The 23690-nt window shown below is 44.7% G+C and overlaps 1 protein-coding gene across 7 annotated transcripts in view; it reads right to left on the bottom strand.

Moving 5' to 3' along the window:
- The window catches only part of SLC2A9 (solute carrier family 2 member 9), a 222302-nt gene that overhangs the window by 112676 nt on the left and 85936 nt on the right, over positions 1 to 23690 (bottom strand). For all 7 annotated transcript variants that reach the window (XR_013446272.1, XR_013446274.1, XR_013446273.1 and 4 more), the window contains one exon: positions 13916 to 14061. Coding sequence is in view for 2 of the 7 variants with exons in the window: in XM_036110537.2 (XP_035966430.1) it covers positions 13916 to 14061 (146 nt within the window). In the remaining 5 variants the exon portion in view is untranslated. The remainder of the gene's footprint in view (positions 1 to 13915; positions 14062 to 23690) is intronic.

Here is a 23690-nt window from a genome sequence, read left to right on the forward strand (position 1 = left end):
AGGTCACAGGCTTCAAAGCCAAAAACTTAGGCTCCACTGCCTTCCTGCTGCAGTCAGTTGGGTAATTATTAAACCTGTCTGAGGCTGAGCTTTTAATCTGTAAAATAGAAATAATAATACTTATTCCCAAGTACTGCTACATGAAGTACATGAGATATTGGCTGACATCAATTTGGCACCAGCTGCAGGCACTGTTCCAAGTGCTTGACGTGTGTTTACTTCTTCAAGTCTTACGAAAGCCCCATGAAACAGGTGCCACTGTAATCCCATTGAAGAGGGGAGGAAAGAGGCTCAGAGAGGTTTTTAACCTACTCAAGATCCCACAGTTCATGGGTGGTGGTGCTGGGATGCAGACGCAGGCAGCCTGGCACCGGAACCCACACACCCACTGCACTGCACCACACTGCACCGTGCTACGCCTCACTGCACCACTCACACCCCACTGCACTGCACCTCCCTGCGCCACTCACACCCCACTGCACTGCACCTCCCTGCGCCACTCGACCACACTGCACTGCACCTCCCTGCACCACTCACACCACACTGCACTACACCTCCCTGCACCACTCACACCCCACTGCACTGCACCTCCCTGCACCACTCACACGCCACTGCACTGCACCTCCCTGCACCACTCACACCCCACTGCACTGCACCTCCCTGCACCACTCACACCCCACTGCACTGCACCTCCCTGCGCCACTCACACCCCACTGCACTGCACCTCCCTGCGCCACTCGACCACACTGCACTGCACCTCCCTGCACCACTCACACCACACTGCACTACACCTCTCTGCACCACTCACACCCCACTGCACTGCACCTCCCTGCACCACTCACACCACACTGCACTACACCTCCCTGCACCACTCACACCACACTGCACTGCACCTCCCTGCACCACTCACGCCCCACTGCACTGCACCTCCCTGCACCACTCACGCCCCACTGCACTGCACCTCCCTGCACCACTCACACCCCACTGCACTGCACCTCCCTGCACCACTCACACCCCACTGCACTACACCTCCCTGCACCACTCACACCCCACTGCACTGCACCTCCCTGCACCACTCACACCCCACTGCACTGCACCTCCCTGCACCACTCACACCCCACTGCACTGCACCTCCCTGCACCACTCACACCCCACTGCACTGCACCTCCCTGCACCACTCACACCCCACTGCACTGCACCTCCCTGCACCACTCACACCCCACTGCACTGCACCTCCCTGCACCACTCACACCCCACTGCACTGCACCTCCCTACCACTCACACCCAACTGCACCGCACCTCCCTGCACCACTCACACCACACTGTACTGCACCTCGCTGCACCACTCACACCACACTGCACTGCACCTCGTTGCACCACTCACACCACACTGCACTGCACCTCCCTGCACCACTCACACCCCACTGCACCGCGCCTCCCTGCACCACTCACACCCCACTGCACCGCACCTCCCTGCACCACTCACACCCCACTGCACTGCCCCGCACCATACTGTATCACACTGTACCACACTGTACTATGCTGCAGCTGGAGCTGTTCCATGACCCTCCCTTTGGAGTTCATTCTTCTGTTACAGAATCACATTTTTTAATCTCATGGGGAATTTTTTCTGGCATGAGATCCTTTGTATTTTGTAGATCAACAATAATGGCTGTGATTAAATAATGATCATTTTGTAATGCCAGGTCTGTAGGGTATAATGGTATAAGAAGGAGCTACTGTCCTTAAGCAAACATGGAATGCTTACCCAGGTGGATCACAAACCAGCCACAGAACGGGAGACACAATGGATTATTTTCTCTTTATACAACAAAACAAAACTGGCAATGCGTGACAATAACAAAGTCACATCTACTTGAGGATTGAGAACACTGTTTGAAATAATGAATTGTTCTGAATATAAAATAAAAATGACAAATTATTTAAAAAACAATCACATTGAGAAAGTGGCATATGACAATCTCAGGAATGTTGGCAAATCTCTATTCAAAGAAAATGTATGAATAATAACAAAGCAGAAATTAATAAAATTGGAAAGCAGTAAAATGAATAACAGAATTTAGTCTGTCAAATAACAAAATTAGAGGCAACCACTTGGATATCTTGTTTTAAAAAAAGAGAGGGAGAGCAAAATCCAGTAAGTAGAACTAAATTGAGTGAGAAGACATATAGACATGGAGGATGTTAAAACTTATGTAGTTGTATGTATATCTGCATACATATTTGAAAGTGTCAATGAAATACATAACTTAATTAAAAAGACAGAAATTAACAAAATTGACCCAAGAGAAAATAGATTAGATTATTAAAGAAGCTGATAAAGTTTCTTCAAAGAATTTCTTCCTGAAAAACTAGGTTGAGACTGTTTTACTAGTGAGTTCTTTTGATGTTTTAACTACCAACTAATGTTACAGAAACTGCTCTAGAAAGAACAAAAGATGAAAAGATAAAAACTATTAAAAACTCTAGACAAATTTCATCTATGGACCTAAGTATATAAATTCTAAACAAGATATGAATGAATCAAATTTAACAACATATAAAAATATTCCACCAAGGAAGATGTATCCCAGGAATGGAAGGATGATTTAATATAAGAAATTCTAATATTACAACACACCCAGTAAATGATTGTCAGGTAAAAGAAAAGCATCAATAGCTTAATAAAAATCAGAAGATATTTTACACATTGCGAGTAGTCTATAAAAACCAAGATGGGATAGATAATTCCTCACCAGGATAAATAATATCAATTTCAAATTAATAAAAATTAACATGCCCAGTAGTGAAACACAATATGTTTCCCAATAAATTAGGAAAAACGAAGATGTCCCTTACAGTCAACACTGTTAACATCCTGCCCAATGCAAGAAGATATGAATGTCAGTAAAGACATAAGAGGCATAACTATTAGAAAGGAGGGGACAAAATTATCAGTCTCTGCAGATGTTATCAATAATCATTCATGTGAATTGTCTAGGTAAGCAAACAAATAAACAGAAACTGTGAGAAAGCAAGAGAGTTCCAGATTATCCCACATAATCAGTAGCTTTCCCATATTTTTTCTTTGAGAGAGAGAGATGAAAGAGAGCAAGCACAAGTTGGGGGGGAGGGGCAGAAGGAGAGGAAATGAGTCTTAAGCAGACTCTGCACTGAGCATGGAGCTCGATTTGGGGCTCGATCTCATGACCCTGAGATCATGACCTGAACCAAAATCAAGAGTCGATGCTCAACCGACTAAGCCACCCAGGCGCCCCAGCTGTCCCATATTTTAACAACCAGTTAGAAATCATAATGGAAAAACCTCCAATAGCAGCAACATGATACAAAATATCCTAAGCAATTAATTAGAGATTTAGTTTCTATTTCTTAGGAATGCAACAGCAAAAAAAACCCTCAGTGGTAGGAAAGAAAATCTAAATGTGGAGGGGGCGTGGCATGTTTCCTGATGGAAATAATCAATTCGGAAAAACTGTGTCGGTTGGGTCCAAATGAATGAATCAGTTTAACACAATTCCAATCAAAACTTCAATGACGTTGTTTGTGTTGGAAAATGAGGAAAGATTCAGAGTTCCCACGGAGGAACAAACAAGGGAATGTTTCTGGCACAGGTTTGAAGATGAAGATGGGTACGAACATGAAATATATACTCAAGTGACAATAATGAAAGCAACACAGTGGAGGCCCTCTCAAGAAACACGAGGGTGACAGAGAGAGGGTGGCCCAGAACCAGAAACTCACGTGTCACGAAAGTAACGTGTGGTAAGGAAGCCTCAAAAATCAAGAAGGAAAAGGTTGTCTGAATTAATGAGTAGCTTAGGAAAAGTGGGGAGAGAGATAGGAACAAGATACTTTTAAATGCTTCACACCATATTCTATAATAACTCAAAAGATTTTAAGAATTAAATGTAAAACTGTTACCATGAAAGACCCACAAGTAAATACAGATGCATATTTGCTGTATTCTGGAGAGGGAAAGAAATTTATAAGCTAAAAACAAGTGGAAGAGATCTCAGAGGAAAAGAAAGACTTTTCTACATAAAAATGTTTTTATAATCCACACATTGAAAATAAAAGGGAAATTAAATGTAAAAAAAGAAAAGCCATAAAAATATTTGCCACGAATATATCAAAGGGTTAATATCCCTAATAGCGAAATAGATTGTAAAAGTTACTAAGAGAATGGTTAACATCCCCGTAGCCATGTAAGGAAGGTACATGACTATACAGACGATTTACAGAAGAAATATTTGGAAACCAGCTCATTGTGGTTGGCCAGCAAGGGCCTCCTAGAAGATATCCACAGTCTAAACCCGGGAGTAATTTACGTGGCAAAAACAATTTTGTAGTTAAGGATCTCCAGATGGGGAGCTTGTCCTGGAATACCTGGGTGGGCCCTAAGTGCAATCACAGGTATTCTTAGACGAGGGAGACACAGGGAAATGTGAGCACAGAGGGGAGGGAGGAGGGCATGTGAACACAGAGACAGACATTAGGGTGTCGCGCTACAGGTCAAGGAGTGTCAGGAACCACCAGCGCTAGAAGAGGCGGGGAACAGATTCTCCTCTTGGGCCTCCGGGGGGAACGCAGCCCTTCTGACACCTTGATTTTGGCCCAGTGAAACTGGTTTTGAATTTCTGGCCTCCAGGAATATGAGAGAATACATCTTAGTCTCTGTTGTGGTCACTTCTTTTCTCTCTCTCTCTCTTTTTTTTTTTTAAGATTTATTTATTTATTTGAGAGAGAGAGAGAGAGAGAGTGCACACACATGTGAGCAGGGGGAGGGCCAAAGGGAGAGGGAGAAAGAGAATCTTAAGCAGGCTCCCCGTTGAGCCCAGAGCCTGACTCAGGGCTCAATCTCATGACCCTGAGATCAGGACCTGAGCCGAAATCAAGTCTGATGATCAATCGACTGAGCTACCCAGGTGCCTCTCTGTTGTGGTAATTTCTTATAGCACCAATAGGAAACTAACACACTTATGAAACATCTAATCTCACTAATAAACAAACACAAAATAATATTATAATGTGATTATTTTTCCTATGAGATATCAGAGTTATTTAAATGCTTACGGATGACAAAGGTATAGCGACACCTATGCTCTTGAGCACTACTGGTGGGAAAGCCAGCCTTTCAGGAGAAAAATTTGATAGTATGCGTAAAAAGCCTTGCCTGACTTCCAGCTCTATTACAAAGCTGTATCACCAAGACATCATGGTATCAGCACAAAAACAGACACATAGACCAATGGAACAGAATAGAGAGCCCAGAAATGGACTCTCAACTCTATGGTCAACTAATCTTTGACAAATCAGGAAAAAATATCCAGTGGAAAAAAGACAGTCTCTTCAATAAAGGGTGCTGGGAAAATCGGACAGCCAGATGCAGAAGAATGAAACTCGACCATTCTCTAACACCATACACAAAGATAAACTCAAGATGGATGAAAGACCTCAACGTGAGACAGGAATCCATCAAAATCCGAGAGGAGAACACAGGCAGCAACCTGTTTGACCTTGGACAAAGCAACTTTTTCCAAGACATGTCTCTAAAGGCAAGGGAAACAAAAGCGAAAATGAACTTTTGGGACTTCATCAAGATAAAAAGCTTCTGCACAGCAAAGGAAACAGTCAACAAAACAAAGAGGCAGCCCACAGAATGTGAGAAGATATTTGCAAATGACACTACAAAGGGCTGATATCAAAGATCTATAAAGAACTTCTCAAACTCAACACTCAAGAAACTAATAACCCAGTCAAAAAATGGGCCAAAGACATGAACAGACACTTCTCCAAAGAAGACAGACAAATGGCTAATAGACACATGAAAAAATGCTCAACATCACTAGCCATCAGGGAAATTCAAATCAAAACCACAATGAGATACCACCTTACATCAGTTAGAATGGCAAAAATTAACAAATCAGGAAACAACAAATGTTGGCCAGGATGTGGAGAAAGGGGAACCCTCTTACACTGTTGGTGGGAATGCAAGCTGGTACAGCCACTCTGGAAAACAGTGTGGAGGTTCCTCAAGATGTTAAGAATAGAGCTACCCTATGACCCAGCAATTGCACTACTAGGTATTTACCCCAAAGATACAGATGTAGTGAAAAAAGAGGCACACACACCCCAATGTTCATAGCAGCAATGTCCACAATAGCCAAACTGTGGAAGGAGCCAAGATGCCCTTCAACAGATGAATGGATAAAGAAGATGAAGTACATATATACAATGGAATATTACTCAGCCATCAGAAATGATGAATACCCACCATTTGCATCGACATGGATGGAACTGGAGGGGATTATGTTAAGTGAAGTCAAGCAGAAAAAGACAATTATCATATGGTTTCACTCATATGTGGAACATAAGCAATAGTACGGAGGACCATAGGGGAAGGGAGGGAAATCCAAAGGGGGAGCAATCAGAGAAGGAGATGAAACATGAGAGACTATGGACCCCAGGAAACAATCTGAGGATTTCAGAGGGGAGGTGGGTGAGGGGAGGGGGTGACAGGATCATGGGTATTGAGGAGGGCATGTGCTGTGATGAGCACTGGGTATTATACTTAACTAATGAATCATTGAACACTACATCAAAAACTAATTATGTACTATACAGTGGCTAATTTAACATAAAAAAAGCCTTAAATAAATTCATACTCTTTGACCTATTGTTTCCATTTCTGGAATGAATAATTAGAGAATTGAGTAATGATTTATGGTGAGGATTGTTCATCTCAAATTTTCAAATTGCAGTGTTTCACTAATAAACACTGGAAACAATCCAAACTATGAGAAAATAAAAGAACAATGAAACAGACTATGGTAACTCATAAAGTACTGTACAATTATTAAAATTATCATGCCAAATAATTTCAATGCCTATTCACAACATAATGTTGCAATATAATCAGCATATAAAAATGAACTAAATGTGTGTGTGTTGCAAGATTATATGATTAAAATAATGGCAAGAAAAATTAAAAATTGTTAGAATCTTTATCCAGAAATGGTAAAATATAGTTTAATGTTCTTATTTTCCACATTCTTCCATATTGGATACAATGGTATGGGTGCATCATAATCATAAAAATCTAGTAAGTTAACAGGAAAGAGTTAAAAGATTCATGGGGGGGAGGGTTAAATAGGTGATGGGGATTCAGGAGTGCACTTGCCGTGATGAGCACCGGAAGTGCTGAATCACCATATTGTACACCCGAAACTGATATTACACCGTATGTTAACTAACTGGAATTTAGATACAAACTTCAAAGAAAAAGATTTATGAAAGAGGTATTTGTTTTGTTATTATTCACAGTGAAAATTCAAAAGGCCAAGGCATTCAGTAATGGACAACAGTCACAGTGCACCTTTGTGATGGAATACGATGCTGTTGCTGAACATTTATTTACGCTACTTTACAAGTGTGCTTATAAAGAATCTTTAGTGAGATACAGAAATGATTTTGATATGGCGGTGATTTTTTAAAAGCAAAACACAAAGCTAGGTACAGTATTAATCTCTACTGCATAACAGATATATAGAAACATAGAAAGAAATAGAACAAAATACTCGAAGTACCTGCCTCCCCTAACATGCCAGAATTTCAAATGGTTTTACTTCCTTCTTTATGTTTTTCAAATGTTCTGAGCTGAGCCAAAGATATTTCTGCAAAAGAACAAAACGGATATAAGTGGTATGTGAAGTGTGTGCCCCGAGAACAAGGACGGACTGGGAGCCCCCCCTGGTCTGTCCCGGCCTGCTAGCTCACCCAGAAAGGATGCCCCCGCCCAGGCAGATGAACCACGCAGTGATGGCCCCACGTGGTCCCCCTGTCTTCCTGCATCTCTGCCTACAATTTTCATCCAAGTTCCTTTCTTCTTTCTCAAATGCAGGAGAAATAGCTAATTAATATGTTTTTAAAATATCCTTTGGAAGCATAAAATGTCACATAAATGTTCAACTCCCACATGTTTTATGATGTGTCTTTGATTAAATTCGCGGCACAAGTGTTAATTCCTACATTCACTTCCCTGTCTTGCCTTCTGGCGGTCTGTTCTTAAAGTCTTCCCACTACTTCCTCCAGCCCCTGCATTTCAAAGCAATTGCTTGCATGGAAACACAGTCCTGCTCTCTTTACCTTTTTTTTTTCTCTCACAAGCTCAGTTGTCTCTGTCTTTGAAGATAAATGAAAAATACGATGAAAACAGAGAAAATGAGATTCTGACACTCAGGTGAAATAACTGTGGGTCTCACATAGCCAGACTATCATAAATGCCCGCAGAGATGCATAAAAGTTTCCATTGGACATTCCTCCCAGTGCCAGAAGCCCAATATCCATCTTCCTGGAGCATGGCTTTGAAAATAAGGCATTTACTGAGTTACATATCCTCTAGCCAGGTCCAAGACTATGGAAAAATCCAACCTGATGGGAAAAGACAGCCTCTGGGGAGCCATGGGCCATCTTCTTAGCTGGCTCGGGGCCAGAGGCGGGCCTGGGCACTGTGCCTTTGGTCAGCACCAGGCTTGCGAGCCTGGTTGCTGCGGGGGGTACCCCTGCCTGGGAAGCCAGGTCCCTGGGTCCTCAAATCAGCTCTGCCTTCAAGTTGCTCTGTGACTTGGGCAGTTCATTTCAGTGACCTTGTCATCTCGTCCCCTGCAAAGCTGCTTCTCCTCCAGGGCTCCCTATCTCAGCATCTAGTACAGCCTTCTACCTGGCTGATGTGCCAGACACCAGGACTTACCCTGATTCTTCCTCCCCTGGACACCGCGCCCCACCACTCACCAAGCGAACCTGTGCCCACTGCCACGACTCTAACCCAAGCTCCCGTCTCCCCACTGGACCAGTGCAGTCTCTCTGGGTTTGGCTGGGGTCTAATATTCTCTCCATACAGCAGCCTGAGTCTTTTTTTTTTTTTTTTAAAGTAGACTCCACGCCCAGTGTGGAGCCCAATGCGGGGCTTGAACTCATGACCCCGAGATCAAGACCAGAGCCGAGCTCAAGGGCTGGACACTTAACTGACTGAGCCACCAGGCGTCTTTTTCTCAAGCGCACATCCCATCCTCTTGTTGCCTTACTTGCACCTGTGGATGACTGCTCAGGACTCTTGAATAAAGGTAAGCCCCCACAGGTGCTCTTGCTCGCCATCAAGGTGTGAAAAGTCGCCCACAGGCAGGGTCCAGCCCACAAATGGAAGGTGGTTGTTTTTTTAAGGTCAACTGGTTTCCAATGTTTAAAAATCAAGAAATACGACATAAATACCTGGATTCTAACTTCTCTTGGAAATCAGAAAATCTATCAGCTGTAGCCCAGTATCTGTCATGGAAACAGCAGCAGCTGTTCCCACTGGACAGGGCATGTCCCCTCAGCCTCCACAGGCCCACCGAACCCCCTCATCTTGCCCACCCTTCATTGTACTCACAGTACGTGGACCTCCTGCCCCTTGGGATGTGGCCCCTGCATACCTTTCCAGTGCCCCCCCCCACTCTCTCTCTCAGTGCCCCAGTCCCCCTAGGGCTTCTGCCTCTGCACAAATGACAGGGTTGTCACTTATACTGTCCCCTCTGCCTGGAACATCCTCCCGCCTCTCCCTCTCTCGCCCTCCATCAGCCTGGCCTGGGTAAATCCTACTAATCCTCAAGGCAGGAGTTTCAGTGTCACTTCTACAGGAAAACCAACCATTCCTGGCACCCTGCTCTAGGACAGTGCCCTACCTTTCCCCCACCATGCTGGTGATCTTTGGTTACTTGTCTTTCCTGTGAACTCCCCAAAGGGAAGTCCTGGTGTCTGATCTCTTCTGTGCATGGCCACCAGCAACCAGCCCAACACGTGGCACAGAGCAGCTTTCTAAATATTTGCTGAATGAGGGAATAAACTTGCAACCTCTGGATTTCGCGTACATACACATCAGTAAGACAAGATCTACCGGAGGGAAAAGATGCAGAAGCAAACAGAAATGATAGCATGGGACAGGTTCCTGCGTAAGGTGTCTGTTCCGGGGACATGCTGAACAGTGTCATTGTTTGCCAGAGATGTTCCCCAGGGAAAGTCATGTTGGAGTGGAGCCTGGGGACTTGGGACTTGCAAGCATGCCTGCTACCAAGGAGGACTCTGGCTCACGGAGGTGGTGACCTGCCCAGGGTCACACGGTTCCTGCAGACCATGAGCATCATAAACGTCAGAATATACCTAGTTTATGTACATGCCCAAAGCTGTAACTCCAGCATCCAACTCAGTACTCAAGAATGTGCCGAATGAGTAAAGGAATGAGTGAATGAAGAGACAAGACAGATGTTTAAGAAAGACCGAGGGAACTGTTACGGATGGAATGTTTGCATCCCCCGCCCCCCCCCCCCCCCCCGGCAAATTCACATGTTGAAACCTAACCCCAAGGTGATGATGTTAGGACGTGGAGCCCCTGGGAGGTGATTAGGTCGTGAGGGTAGAGTCCCCACAAATAGGATGAATACCTTTATCCGAAAAGACCTGGAAAAGAGGATTTCTCCCCATTTGAGGACACACTGAGGAGGCGGCGGCCCACAAGGCAGGAAGTGGGCCCTCTCCAGATCTGGCCCCCTAATCTCAGACTTCCCGCCTCCAGAAATGTGAGGGGTACAAACTGTCTTGTTTGGAAGCTGCCCAGCCTGAGCTAAGACAGGCTCCCAGTGGCAGGAAGGACCTGACACTGATTTGAGGAGTGCGATGAGGAGTTGGAACTTATCTTGAAAGAGAAAAGCTTAGCCTCTATGGAGGCAGATATTTGTTTACTTTTTTAGTCAGGGAGGACAACAGTCCTATTTGTTGACTTTAAAACACATTTTTACATTTAAGGGACAGAGGCTGTCATTGTTACATTGTTTTTATTTTTGTCACACAATTATGTTGACTTTTACAATTTTTAAATATTTTAAAAACAAAAAGCAAAAGAGTCTCTTTAATGTGGGATCTCACTTTGGTAAGGAGACTATTTCCACCATGCTCACATGAATTATAGAAATCATCACGCATGTGACAACCACAGATGTAAAGTGTGAGTTGTTTTTGCTTTTGCAAAAGAGAAAAACAAAACTGTGGCCATAGTAACCCAAAAGGGTTGATAATGAAAGATGAGAAGCAGATGCTTCTGCAGTGACCTGGATCAGGTGAAGTGTAAAAAAGGCCTACGCAATACACTTCAAAATGGTTAAAATGCTAAATCTTATGCATATTTTAACACAATAAAAAGCATTAGGAAATACCGGAAAATATTTTTAAGTGATAAATGTCATCCAGCTCCCATTGTCTTGCCATGCTTGATTCCTCTGCTTATTAACCTTCCCTGAATGAGGCAGAAGCTGGCTCTAGGGTCACAAAGGCTCAGGCATAAAGGGGCCCTGTGCTCTCCCTACCTAAGCTCTTACAGTCTTACTGTGATTTATAAAAAGAAACATATCTTTGGTCTTCCTCATTTCTGGCACAGAGCTCCTAAAACCCTTGGAATTTCCTAAGTGATAAGAGTAATAAAGGTGTTGGGCGCCTGGGTGGCTCAGATGGTTAGCGTCTGCCTTTGGCTTAGGTCATGATCCCGGGGTCCTGGGATCGAGTCCCGCATCGGGCTCCCTGCTCAGCAGGGAGCCTGCTTCTCCCTCTGCCTCTCTCTCTCTCTCTGTCTCTTATGAATAAATAAATAAAATCTTTTTTTTAAAAAAAAAGAGTAATAAAGGTGTCTTGATATTCACAAAGACCCCTTTAAGCCACACCTGAGTTTATGTTAGTGAGTGACTTTTGGACAGTGTCGAAGGATGGGGGTCGGGTGCCATCAGAGCCAAGCTACCAAGTGACCTGAAACCTCCAGGGAGGGGAGAGAGCTGGATATTGAGTTCAGTCGCCAAAATGATCTCAACAACCCTGCCTTTGTAATGAAGCCTCCACAACCCTCCCCCCACCCAAAGGATGGGGTTGGGAGAGCTTCCATGTTGGTGAACATGGGAGATTCTGGGAGAGGGACATTGTGAAGAAGGCAGGGACCTCCCTGCCCTCCACATGCCTTTCCCCGTGTGTCTCTTTCACCTGGCGGTTCTGAGTTCTATCCTTTTATGATAAACCAGTAATCTCCTAAGTAGATTGGGGCCCTGTGTCCTGTGAGCTGCTCTAACCAGTTACCCAAACTCAAGGAGGAGATCGTAGGAACCACTGATTTATAGCCAGTTGGTCAGAAGCGCAGGTGACAACCTGGACTTGCAATTGGCATCTGAAGTGGGGACAGGCTCATGGGACCGAGCCCCGAACCCGTGGGGTCTGACACTGTGTCCAGGTAGATGGTGTCAGAATTGAGCTGAATTGCAGGACACCTGGCTGGTGTGAACTGCTTGATGTGGGGAAAGAACCAGCACATCAGAATCAGTGTCAGAATCCTGCTCACACTCCGAGGGAGCCCAGCGTGTCCTGTTCCTAGCTGTGTAAGACATGCCCCATACGTGGGTCTGGAAGCAGACAGGCCAGAGGCCTGGTTTCAGCTCCATGTTTATAGGAGTCAGTTTTCGACCTCACGTCTTTCAGCTTCCACGTCCACAGCTGCAGAGGTGAGCCACTCACAGGGAAGCTGTGAGGGTTTGGATGGCATAAAAAATCAGTACTGTGTGATGTGTGCATTGTCATGTCTGTTCCAACTGCCGCCTCCCCCTGCAGGGGTGCAGCTCACAGGGTCTGCCAGATGTGCTCTGTCCAAGTACCAGACCATGCGGGGCAGTGGACAACCCACCATCACCAGTGGTTCATCTCCTCCCTCCCTCCAATCTTCCAGGGTGCGTGGGAAGGCCAGGCTCTTCTTCCCTCATCCTGGTGGGACAGGGAGGCAGCAAGTCTGTGGACTCCATCCCCTCCCCATCTCCCCAGGGCCACCGCCTCAGTCCCTCTCTCTAGTCTCTGCCGGGTCCTCCCCTCCCTTCCGACCCTTCCCGCCCCAGTCCACATGTCCACACCATCCCTACCCCAAGAGCCACCTTCTAACTTGGACCTGGCCACATCACTCCCCTGCTCAAGTACCACTGGGCTCCCCAGTGCACCAGGACGAAATCTACTGGGGCTCAGTGAACAGGCACCTCGCCTCTCACATTCCCTGCACAGGCTCTCCCCTCAGCCGTCAAGGTACTTGAATCCTGGCAGGGCCATTTCTCATCGCAGGCCTTTTCTTCTGTTACCCCTCTCTCTGCAACATCTTCTCTCCAAACCCCATTTTTACCTAACTCCTGCTCAGCTTCATGGCTTCATCTAGAGACCACCTCTTCTGGGTAGCCCTCCTTGATCCCACCCTCCCCACCCTGGGTGAGGCTTTCCTCCTTGCCAAGGCCACACAACAAGTAAACTGTTGAACTGGGATTCCAAGTCAGGCCCTCCCACTTCCCAAAACAGAAGACTGTGCAACCACATATTTATGTAAGAAAGAAAGAAAGAGTGAGGTAGAACAAAGCAAAACATCTTGGAAAGATGTCCCAGCTTTAGTAAATGAAAATAGCAAGCTGTAGAACAATGTGCATGGCATGGTTCCATTTTAAAAACTAAATATGTTTATATAGGTTTGTATAAGCAAAGAAGAAAACCTCAATAAATACAAATTGAGCTGCTGACAATAGCTATTGGGTGGGTGGATCTGAACATTCTGTAAGGTTTGCATTTGTTATGTATTGTTTATGTTCTAAAAAAAAAAATGAAAAAACGCAATCGAAGGAATTCAACAACTGTTCTCCAATAATAAATGAAAGGCCTGAATGCTCAGGAATCCCGAGACACAGGGACGAGACTTTGGAGGCAGGTTTACCTCTGACTACCCTTGGTCCTGGAAGGGACACAGGGAACTGAGAGGATGGCATGAAATGAGAAGGGTCAAGGTGGGCAGGCGAGCCACACTTACCTTTCCCAGCAGCTCAGGCAGGCCCATCACCTGCCCGGCAAACACGCCAATGCAGATGAAGATGGCGGTCACCTGCCCCAGAGAGCCACGGATCTCCTTGGGTGAGATCTCGTTCAGGTACATGGGGAGTGCACTGAGGGCGATGCCTGTGAAAGAAGCATGGCAGCTGTGAGAGGGCTGTCTTCTCCAAGGGAGGAGTACCCTGGGCAGTGAGATGGCCCTCATCCTCAAGGAAGACTGGTCAGAGCCCTTCCCTCTGCCGTGCCCTCTCAAGAACAGCAGGATAGCCACAACACCACTCCCAGCATCTGCATAGATGGCCGATGCTGTCACATGCCCTGTTTCATGTCATCCATAAGGTATGGCTGGGAGGTAGATTTCATAGAAAGGGAAACAGATGATGATGGTGGTGGTGGTGGTGATGGTGGTGATGGTGATGGTGGTGGTGGTGATGATGATGGTGGTGGTAGTGGTGATGATGGTGGTGATGGTGATGGTGGTGATGTGGTGGTGGTGATGGTGATGGTGGTGATGTGGTGGTGATGGTGGTGGTGACGGTGGTGATGATGATGATGAAGGTGGTGGTGATGGTGGTGGTAGTGATGGTGATGATGATGGTGGTGATGATGGTGGTGATGGTAATGCTGGTGGTAATGGTGGGGGTGATGGTAGTGGAGGAGGATGTGGTGGTGATGGTGGTAATGGAGGTGATAGTGGTGGTGATGGTGATGGAGGTGATAGTGGTGGTGATGGTGATGGAGGTGAAGGTGTTGGTAGAGGAGGTGGCAGTGCATGGTAATGGTGGTGTTAGCAGACAACTTATCTAGTGCTTACCAAGTAGCAGGGATCCTTCTTATCTCTTTATGTATATTATATATTTTTGTAATAACTCACTGAAGTAAATGTACTATGATTATCCTTATTCTAAACATGAGGAAGCTGAGGCACAGATGGAGTGACTTTCCCAAGTCACCAAGTGACGTCCAGAGACGCCCAAAGGGATTATTTGCCCAGCAGATCAGGTCTATGGTTCTAGAACTCGAGCTCTCCCACTAGCTTTACATCAGTGCCTCTTGATGGGAACCATGGCACTCAGGTCAGGCAGATGCTGTATTACCCATTCTACAGCATTTTATAGAGTGCTTGTCGGTTTCAAGAAGGTTTTCCACCTGCAGCTGGGCCCGGCTCTTCTCAAAGCCCTTCATAGGCCTACCAACAGCGACAAATGCACTTGCCCCAGGCTGACTCACGGCACGTTGGGAGCACAGACGGCGCACTCTGGAGCCACACGGCCTCCCTATGAGGCTTTGGGTGGGGAGTTAGGGTCTCTCAGCCTCGGTTTCCCTCTCCACAGGTGGGGATGAGAACTGAGCCTCACTTCATAGGACCGCTGGGGGCCTGAGACTGGACCGGCCCCACGCTTCCCTCATCATGCAGGGCCCTGCAAAGCAGTGCTGACGGCGCTAGTTCTTACTGTCTAATTTTCCACCAGACTGAAGGCATCAAACATTTCTTTCCTGCCCTGGCCTCCTGGTGCCTCTAGCATGGTTCCCGAAACACTGGGGGTACCAATCAATGTGCTTCCAGTGAAGCTGAATGCACCCCAGTTGTTAACCGTCAGGGAGGCTTCCTTCAAAAAAAATTAGTAGAAGGAATACGTGGCCCAGTTAATAAGCTGAGGATCTCATTCACTGCATCTCAGCCCAGAATAACTTTTCCTGGCTCACCAGAAAGGCAAAGACGCTTAAGGTACAAAGAAACGGGAATTAGCGGCAAAGGCACACCATAAGCCAGAGGATATTCGCGTTTCTACCGTAAACACACACACTGAGAGCAGCTGGGCTTGTGGAAAAACTGGCTGACCACGGACCAGTGTGGCACCTTGCTGCTGAGCGGCCAGTGCAACCGAGGGACAGACGTACGAGGATTCAAGTCCCAGAGCCTGGCTTCCTCGCCAGGTGACCTTGATCAAGTCAATTAGCTTCTCCTAGTCGCAGCTTCCTCACCTATAAAAATGAGGGTAGTAACTGCTGTCTATTTCTGGTGCAGTGGGAAGGACGTTATTACATGTAAGGGTCTGGCTGCACGGGTAGTCACTTGACAGGCACTTAGTAACAGTCAGCTTCCTTTCCCTGATGCTCCTCGGGCCCACTGGGGCTAATCGTCCCTCAAAAAACGAATGAGAAATGATAGGGCTGTGGGAAAGAGGTGGCATGGTCACGATGAAGGGCCTGTGGCCACAGATGGGACGGTAATAATACCTCCTTCATACGGGAGCCGGGCACACACGGAATGTGTGTGAAATGCTTAGCAGAGGGCCGGGCATACGGCAGGCTGTCAATAAATGGTGACTGTTCTTACCGGCCTGTCGCGAAATGACATGGCAACATGAGACGCTGTGGCTAAACCGCCGGTGAATGACGAGGGGGTCTACACGAAAGCCGCCACCCCCCAGTTTGCTGGGGACCGTCCTGGTTTTAGCACTGCGAGTCCTGTGCACCAGGAATGCCCCGCGTCCTGGGCAAACCAGGGGGTAGGTCATCCGAGGCCCGTGGTGCTGCACCAGGCGTCCCACACCACTGAGTGGCTTCTCTCGACCTATGACCCCCATCCCCTGCCACTCTTCCTCCCCAGGGGCCCCAGCCTTGGGGTTTACTGGACGTTCCGGGTGCATACTGACTGTGGGATATTGGCCTTTGTTGCTATTTTTATCTGGACCCTGGATTGTCAGAGCCCCCTAAGCTGGCCCCCGACAGGCTTCCTGTCTCACCACCCCCTCGGACGTGACCTCATTTGGAAGTTGTCTGCAGAGGTAATCAAGTTAGGGTGAGCTCATCCTGGATGAGCGTGGGCCCTAAGTCCAGTGACTGGGGTCCTCCTAAGAGGCCATGTGCAGACACAGAGAAGGAGGCCATGTGAAGTTGGGGTCAGAGACTGGAGTGGTGTTGCCACAAGCCAGGGAAGGCCAAGGGTGGCTGGCAGCTGCCAGATGCCAGGAGGGCAGAGCACGGAGCAGATTCTCCCTCCGGTTTTGGACCTCTGGCCTCAGAACTCTGACAGCATCACTTCTGTTGTTCGAGGCGCCCCAGTTTGTGGCCCCAGGAGAGCAGTGCACCTCCTCACTGAGGCCTTCCCTGACCACCTGCTGCGGTCGGCCCCTTCCCAGCGCTCTCTGTCTCTGCATCCAGTCCTAGCCCCTCCCAGCACTTAGCGCTTCCTGAAAGTACCTAGTCTGGTACTTACTTTACCACCGGTTTCCCCACCAGAAGCCACAGTGAAGTTTCATGAAAACTCAGTGCCAGCCCCAGGACAGGTGCTTGATCGACATGTACTGAATGGGTCCCCATGCCATTGTCACTCTACTGTTATTTATTTAATCGAGGCTGCAGAAAGGCCCAGCGGTGGGGCACCAGTGGCTGGGACTTGCACACCCCTGCCAGGCTGGTCCTCGGATGCAACTGTGGTCCACGGGAGCAGGCCCCGGTGGGCAGCTGGAAGGGGGCAGAGACTCCGAGAAGCGAGCAGAGGGCAGTGTGCCCCCGGCTCTTAGCTAAAACACCAACAGTTCCAATGTACCGAGCCTGCTACAACTTCCGAGGCCTTCCCCTTCCTTGGGGCACAGGGCCTGATGGTGTGCGAGGGGCGGGCAGGGGCACACTCCCTCACACGGGGCGAGCTTAGCTTCCCGATTCCTCCCAGAGTCCAATTGGAGCAGCAGCTCTAAGCTCTTGAAAAGCAGAAGGGACCTCGGAAAATATTCTCCAGGGAAATCAGAGAGGCTGAAGGAGACCCTTTAGGGACAACTGGAAATGTGCATTTTCCTACTGGAGTGCAGAAAAACTTGAGTCCAGTCCAAAGCATTTTACTGAATATAATAGTCATAACTTTTGAAAATGAAAATATGACACATATCTTTAAATTGCACAGTACAGTCTGGGGAATCATCACAAAATGCACACACCTGTGCAACCCTCACCCAGGTCAAGAATCAACCTATACTACCAGCACCCCAGAAGCCCCCCACCCTGCACTTCCTCAGAATCATCATCCTCCCCTTCTCCCCAAAGATCACCACCAGCCTGACTGCTTATCACCAAAGCTCCGTGTGTGGAATCATAAGGGGTGTGTTTCTTTTGTCTCTCATCTCATTGTGCTTTTCATGGATGTGAAATGCATTCATGTTGTAGCACGTAACTGTAATTTGTTTGTTTTTATTGCTGTGTGGTATTCCAACGTGTGAGTATATCACACTTGATCCGCCTTCCTATTGATGGACACTCCGGTGCTTTCCGGTTTAGGATTAACACTAATAGTGCCCCATAAACATTCTTACACAAGTCTTTCAGGGCACACTTATGCAAGTTTATATATACATTGCAACCATAAGATACATTTGTTCAGTTTTAATAAAGCCAATTTTCCTAAATTATCACACCAATTTAGACCTTTATGAGAGATGTATGAAATACATTTCTTCTTTATCCATTCATCTATCGAGGGGCACTCAGGCTGCTTCTGTAATTTGGCTGTTGTATATAATGCTGCTATAAACATAGGGGCACATGTATCCCTTTGAATTAGTGTTTTTGTATTTTGGAGGTAAACACCCAAGATTGTCATTACTGGATCATAGGGGAGTTCTATTTTTAACGTTTTGAGGAATACTAATATGATTTTATGTATCTTTTGGCCATTTTTCTGAAGACGCCCGTTCCATCTCTTAGCCATTTTTGTAAGAGGTTTTCTGTCTTTTTATTATTGATTTGTAGGAGTTCTTAATGTGTTCTGTATATGAGCCCTTTGTCAATTTCATTCACTGCTAATATTCTGCTCTCTGGTTCGTCCTTTCATTAACTGATTTTTTTTGTATGCTTTAATTTTAACGTCCTCCAATTTTTCAATTCTTTTACTTTAAACTAGTGCTTTTCTCTCCTGTTTAAGAAATCTTCCCCTATCCTAAAATGGTGGAAAGATTATATTGCATGTTATCTTTTGGAATATTTACTGTTTTACCTATTATCTTTAGAGCTACAATCCACGTGGGATTGATTGTGTATATGAGGTAAAGCAGTGTTCAAGTTTCATTTTTAATGGAATGAAAATGTCAGAGTGTCGACATAGATGTAGCATTTGCCATCTTGGAGAGTGCAGTCTGTACTTTATCCCTAAGACAATTCCCCAAGGAGGAGCGGCAGCAGAAAAATACACATACCAACTCTTGAACCGTAAGCCTCTGCTTTACATGAACAGCTAAGCTGTAGAAATTGTAACTTAAGCTATCACTGTAGAAATTTCATGGCCATACACATAAGCAAAAAGGTTCTCTTATGGTTGCCAAGATGAGTACTTTCCTTCCTTGTTACCCCAAGAATCCATGTTTCCGGAAAGATGCAACACATAAAAGCATTCTGTTTTAAGCAAATTTCACATACAATTTTCCAAGCACAAAAACACAGATGTGTATGCACATCTGCGCTGTTCTTGGACTCTGCAGCCCCCATCAGGCTACCACCGGAGCCCGTTCCCATAGAGCACAATCACAGCCGAGGACCAGCCTGCCAGGATCTGCAGTTCCCGACCGCAGGGTGTTCCAACTGATCTGACCATCATTTGTTGAAAAGACATCCCTTCCCTTCAGATCTCCAGCCACCCCTTCGCCATAGGTAAGCGTCCATATATGTATGGGTCAACTTCAGAAGTCTCATGTCTCTTCCACTGATTTATTTTTCTGTCTTTGCCCCAGTCTGTAGTGTCTGAACCCCTGTAACTCTCTAAGTGTTGATATCCAGTAGATTAAGTGCTCCCATTTTTCTTCTGGAAGATTATCTCATGAATTCTCAGCACTCTGCATTTCCATATACATTTTAGAAGCAGGCTGCAATTTCCATTTTACAACACCTGCTTGGATTTGCTTGGGTTTGTACTGCATCTACAGATCAATACAGAGGGAACACCTTTATAATGTGGAGTCTTCCAATTTATGAACACAGAATACCCCCCATTTATGTGTCTAATTTTTCTCCACAATATTTTATAGATTTTTTGTAGACAATAAGGAGATGAGACATTGCACATTTCCCATTAGACTTATTCTTAGGTATTTAATGGTTTTTATAACATTTTAAATGGTATAGCCTATAAATTTCATTTTCTACAAATACAATTGCTTCTAGTGTATTGACCTTATATAGAAAGATAACTCTGCATTTAGTATTACAAGTATACAAGTACGATGACCTTTTATCCAGAGACCCTAGCAGCCAACTCCACTCACACATTCTGAAGTTTATTAATAGATTCTTTTAGATGGTTTATACATTCATGACATCTGTGACAGATGACAGTTTTAGTTCATCTTTTCCAATCTTTATATCTTACATTAAAATTTTTTTTGTTTGCCTCACTGCATTAGCTAGGACCGCTGGTACTATGTTGACTCAGAGTGCTGATAGCATGTATCTTGTCTTGTTCCTGAGCTCAGAGAAAAACCTATTAACATATTATACTGAATATGATGACTGCTGTAGGTTTTGGTAGGTAGCCTTTATTAGTTTAAGAAAATTTCCTTCTATTCCAAGTTGGCTAGACATGTTTTTACATTTTTCTTACCATAAATAGATACTGAAGATTATCAAATGACTTTTCTGCATATATCAAAAAAATCATATGATTTTGTCCAAAATGTATTCTGTAAATAAGGGGAATTACCTTGACTGATTCTCAAATGTTAATCCAATATTCCATCGCTGGAATAACTCAGCTAGGTCTCGACATATTATCTTTTTATGTTTTATTGTTGAAATACTGTTATGTTTATTTTTGAAATTGTTTGCTAATTCTTTATTTGGGATTTTTTTACATCTATGTTCCTTAATGACATTGGCATGCAATTTTTTTCCTGTAAAGTTCTTACTGGGATATGATATCAAAGATACGCTCATCTCATAAAATGAGTTGGGAAGTATTCCCCCTGGAAATGTTACACGGAGTTGGCATTGTTCTCCCTTAAAGAAAACTTGAATCTCTTTTGTTGGAAAGTTTTTAATTATATGTTCAACTTATTTAATAGAATAGGACTATTCAGATACTCTATTTTTTCTTACATCACTATTGGTTAAGTTTTTTCTTTCTAGGCATTTGTACATTTCATTTAAGTTTCCAAATATATCACATCATGATATATTCTTATCTCTCTAATGCTTCAGGGTCTATCCATTTAATTCCTAATATTAGTTATTAATTCCTTCTCTCTTTGTGAACAGTCTCACAAGAGGTTTATCAATGTCATTAATCTCTTATAGAACTTACTTTGGCCTTGCTGATGCTCTCCAATGAAAATCCCCTTCCAACTTCTTGAGATGGAATCTTAGATTATTGACTTTTGGCCTTTCCTGTTTTAGATATTTGCATTTGAGGTTATAAATTTTACCCGAAATATGGCTTTACCTGTATTCCACAAATTTTGGTATATCTTAATGTAGTATTTTCATTATCATCTAATCCAAACTATTTAAAAATTTCCTTTGTGATTTCTTTATGTCCCTCCAGTTACTTGGAAATACATATTCATCACTTAGCATGTACGCCACTTAACATCTTAATTTCCAAACATACGAGGATTTTCTACTTATATTTTTGTAATTACCTTCTAATTTAATTCTGTTGTGGTCATGGAACACAGTCTAATTTTAATCCTTTGAAATGTGTTGAGACTTGCTTTATGGCTCATCATATGGTCATTTTTTATAAACAGCCCATGAATGCTGAAAAGGAATGCGTGTTTTAGAGTCCCAAGGTTTAATGTTCCATATACGTTAATTAGCTCATATTTGTTCACTGTGTCGCTCAAATCTTCTACTACTGATGTTTTTGTCCACTTGTTCTATCAGTTACTGAGACTGTATTTCTCATTTTAGTTTGGCTAATTTTTAGTGTATACTCATTTTCAGTTTATACATTTTGATGCTTTATATGAAGTGCACATCAACTTTAAAATTGTTATATTCCTGATGAACCGAAAGCTTCAGCATCATGGGATCTCTCTCATGTTTAGTCATCCTTCTTGCTTTAAGATCTACTTCATCTGTTATCAGTGTTGCTGTACTGGATTTATAAGCATGGGTTTTTCCTATTATTTTATTTTCAATCTTCCTATATCTTTATATCTAAGCTACAAACAGCTTATGCATAGGTATTTGTTTTATCCAATGTAACCATTCTTACCTTTTAATTGGAGTATTGAGTCTATATTTATTGATATACTTGTGTTTAAATACATCATCCTACCGTTTGCTGTTCTATGTGGCACTCTTCTATATTGTTTTTTTTTTTAATTCTTTATTTGAACTCAATTTAGTTGGAATATATTCTATTTTCTCTCCTTTCTTACCTTCTTCTAGATTGCAAATTTTTAAGTCATTTGATTGTTCTATGTTATTTCCTCTTCTTTTAATAATTGCTCTAGAGATCATTTCATGAATCTGCGTCTTAGTGAAAGCTAATATAAATTAGTACTTTTAGTATTTCCCGGACAATGCAAAGAATTAATACACACCAACTTCACTTACTACCTTCCTGATTTATATGCTATTTTAATTATGTATTTTAATTTTTTCTCTCTGTCCTTTTTCCTCTTCACACAGATACACACACACACACAGACTCAGACACACACACAGACACACATTCAGAGACACACAGGCACACCCCCCCTAAACAGTACCTGAACGTTGTCAGGTAGCTCTGCTGTTATCTGTATGGTACTTGTGAGGAAACGGAAGCTCCGAGGGGTAAGGAAGCCTGTCTGAGGTCACCCAGCTGGTAAGCAGCAGGCCTGGGGCCAGAATCCATCCTTCTGAACACCTCACATGCTCTTTGTTGAGTTAAAATTTGACTCAAATCATAATAATAAATGAATAATATTATTAGTGTTTTTACTAGTTTCCTACAGTTGTTGTAACAAATTGCCACAAACCTAGGGATGTAAACACCACAAATATGTTTTCACACAGTTCTGGGGGTCCCAAGTCTAAAAGGGGACTTGCGCTACAATCAAGGTGACGGCAGGGCTGTGATCCTTCTGGAGGCTCTAGGGGAAAGTCGGCTTCCTGGCCTTTCCCAGCTTCCGGAGGCGCCCGCACCCCTTGGCTCGCGGCCCCTCCCGGCGGCTGCATCACTACAGTGTCTGCTCTCACTCCCCCATCTCCTTTCTCTGGCTCTGAATCCTCCTTCCCCTTTCACTTATCAGGACCCCTGTGATCTTACGGGACCCCCTGGATTACGCAGGGTAAGCACCCCATCTCACGGTCCTTAACGTAATCACATCTGCGAAGTCCCCTTGCTGTATCAGCTCACATGTGCTGGTTCCAGGGATGAGGATGTGGACATCTTTGGGGCAGTAGGCAGAATAATGATAAATAACAAATAATTTGCTTAAAAGAGCAGCCCACAGTCTTGCTGGGACATAATTGGTAGGTCCTCGGGGCATGCTACACATGAGCTGACCGCACAGGGGGGCCAGTGTTTCTGCCCTATACTCTTAATTCACAATCTCCTATTCTGTGAATTTTTTTTAAAAGATTTTATTTGTTTGAGAGAGAGAGCACAAGAAGAGGAAGAGAGAGGGAGAAGCAGGCTCCCTGCTGAGCAAGGAGTCCAATGTGGGACTCGATCCCAGGACCCTGGGATCATGACCCGGGCCGAAGGCAGCTGCTTAACCGACTGAGCCACCCAGGCATCCCTGTGATGTTGTTTAATGAGTAAACCATACAGCTAT

Source organism: Halichoerus grypus, chromosome 3 (assembly GCF_964656455.1).
Source record: "Halichoerus grypus chromosome 3, mHalGry1.hap1.1, whole genome shotgun sequence".
Taxonomy (NCBI): domain Eukaryota; kingdom Metazoa; phylum Chordata; class Mammalia; order Carnivora; family Phocidae; genus Halichoerus; species Halichoerus grypus.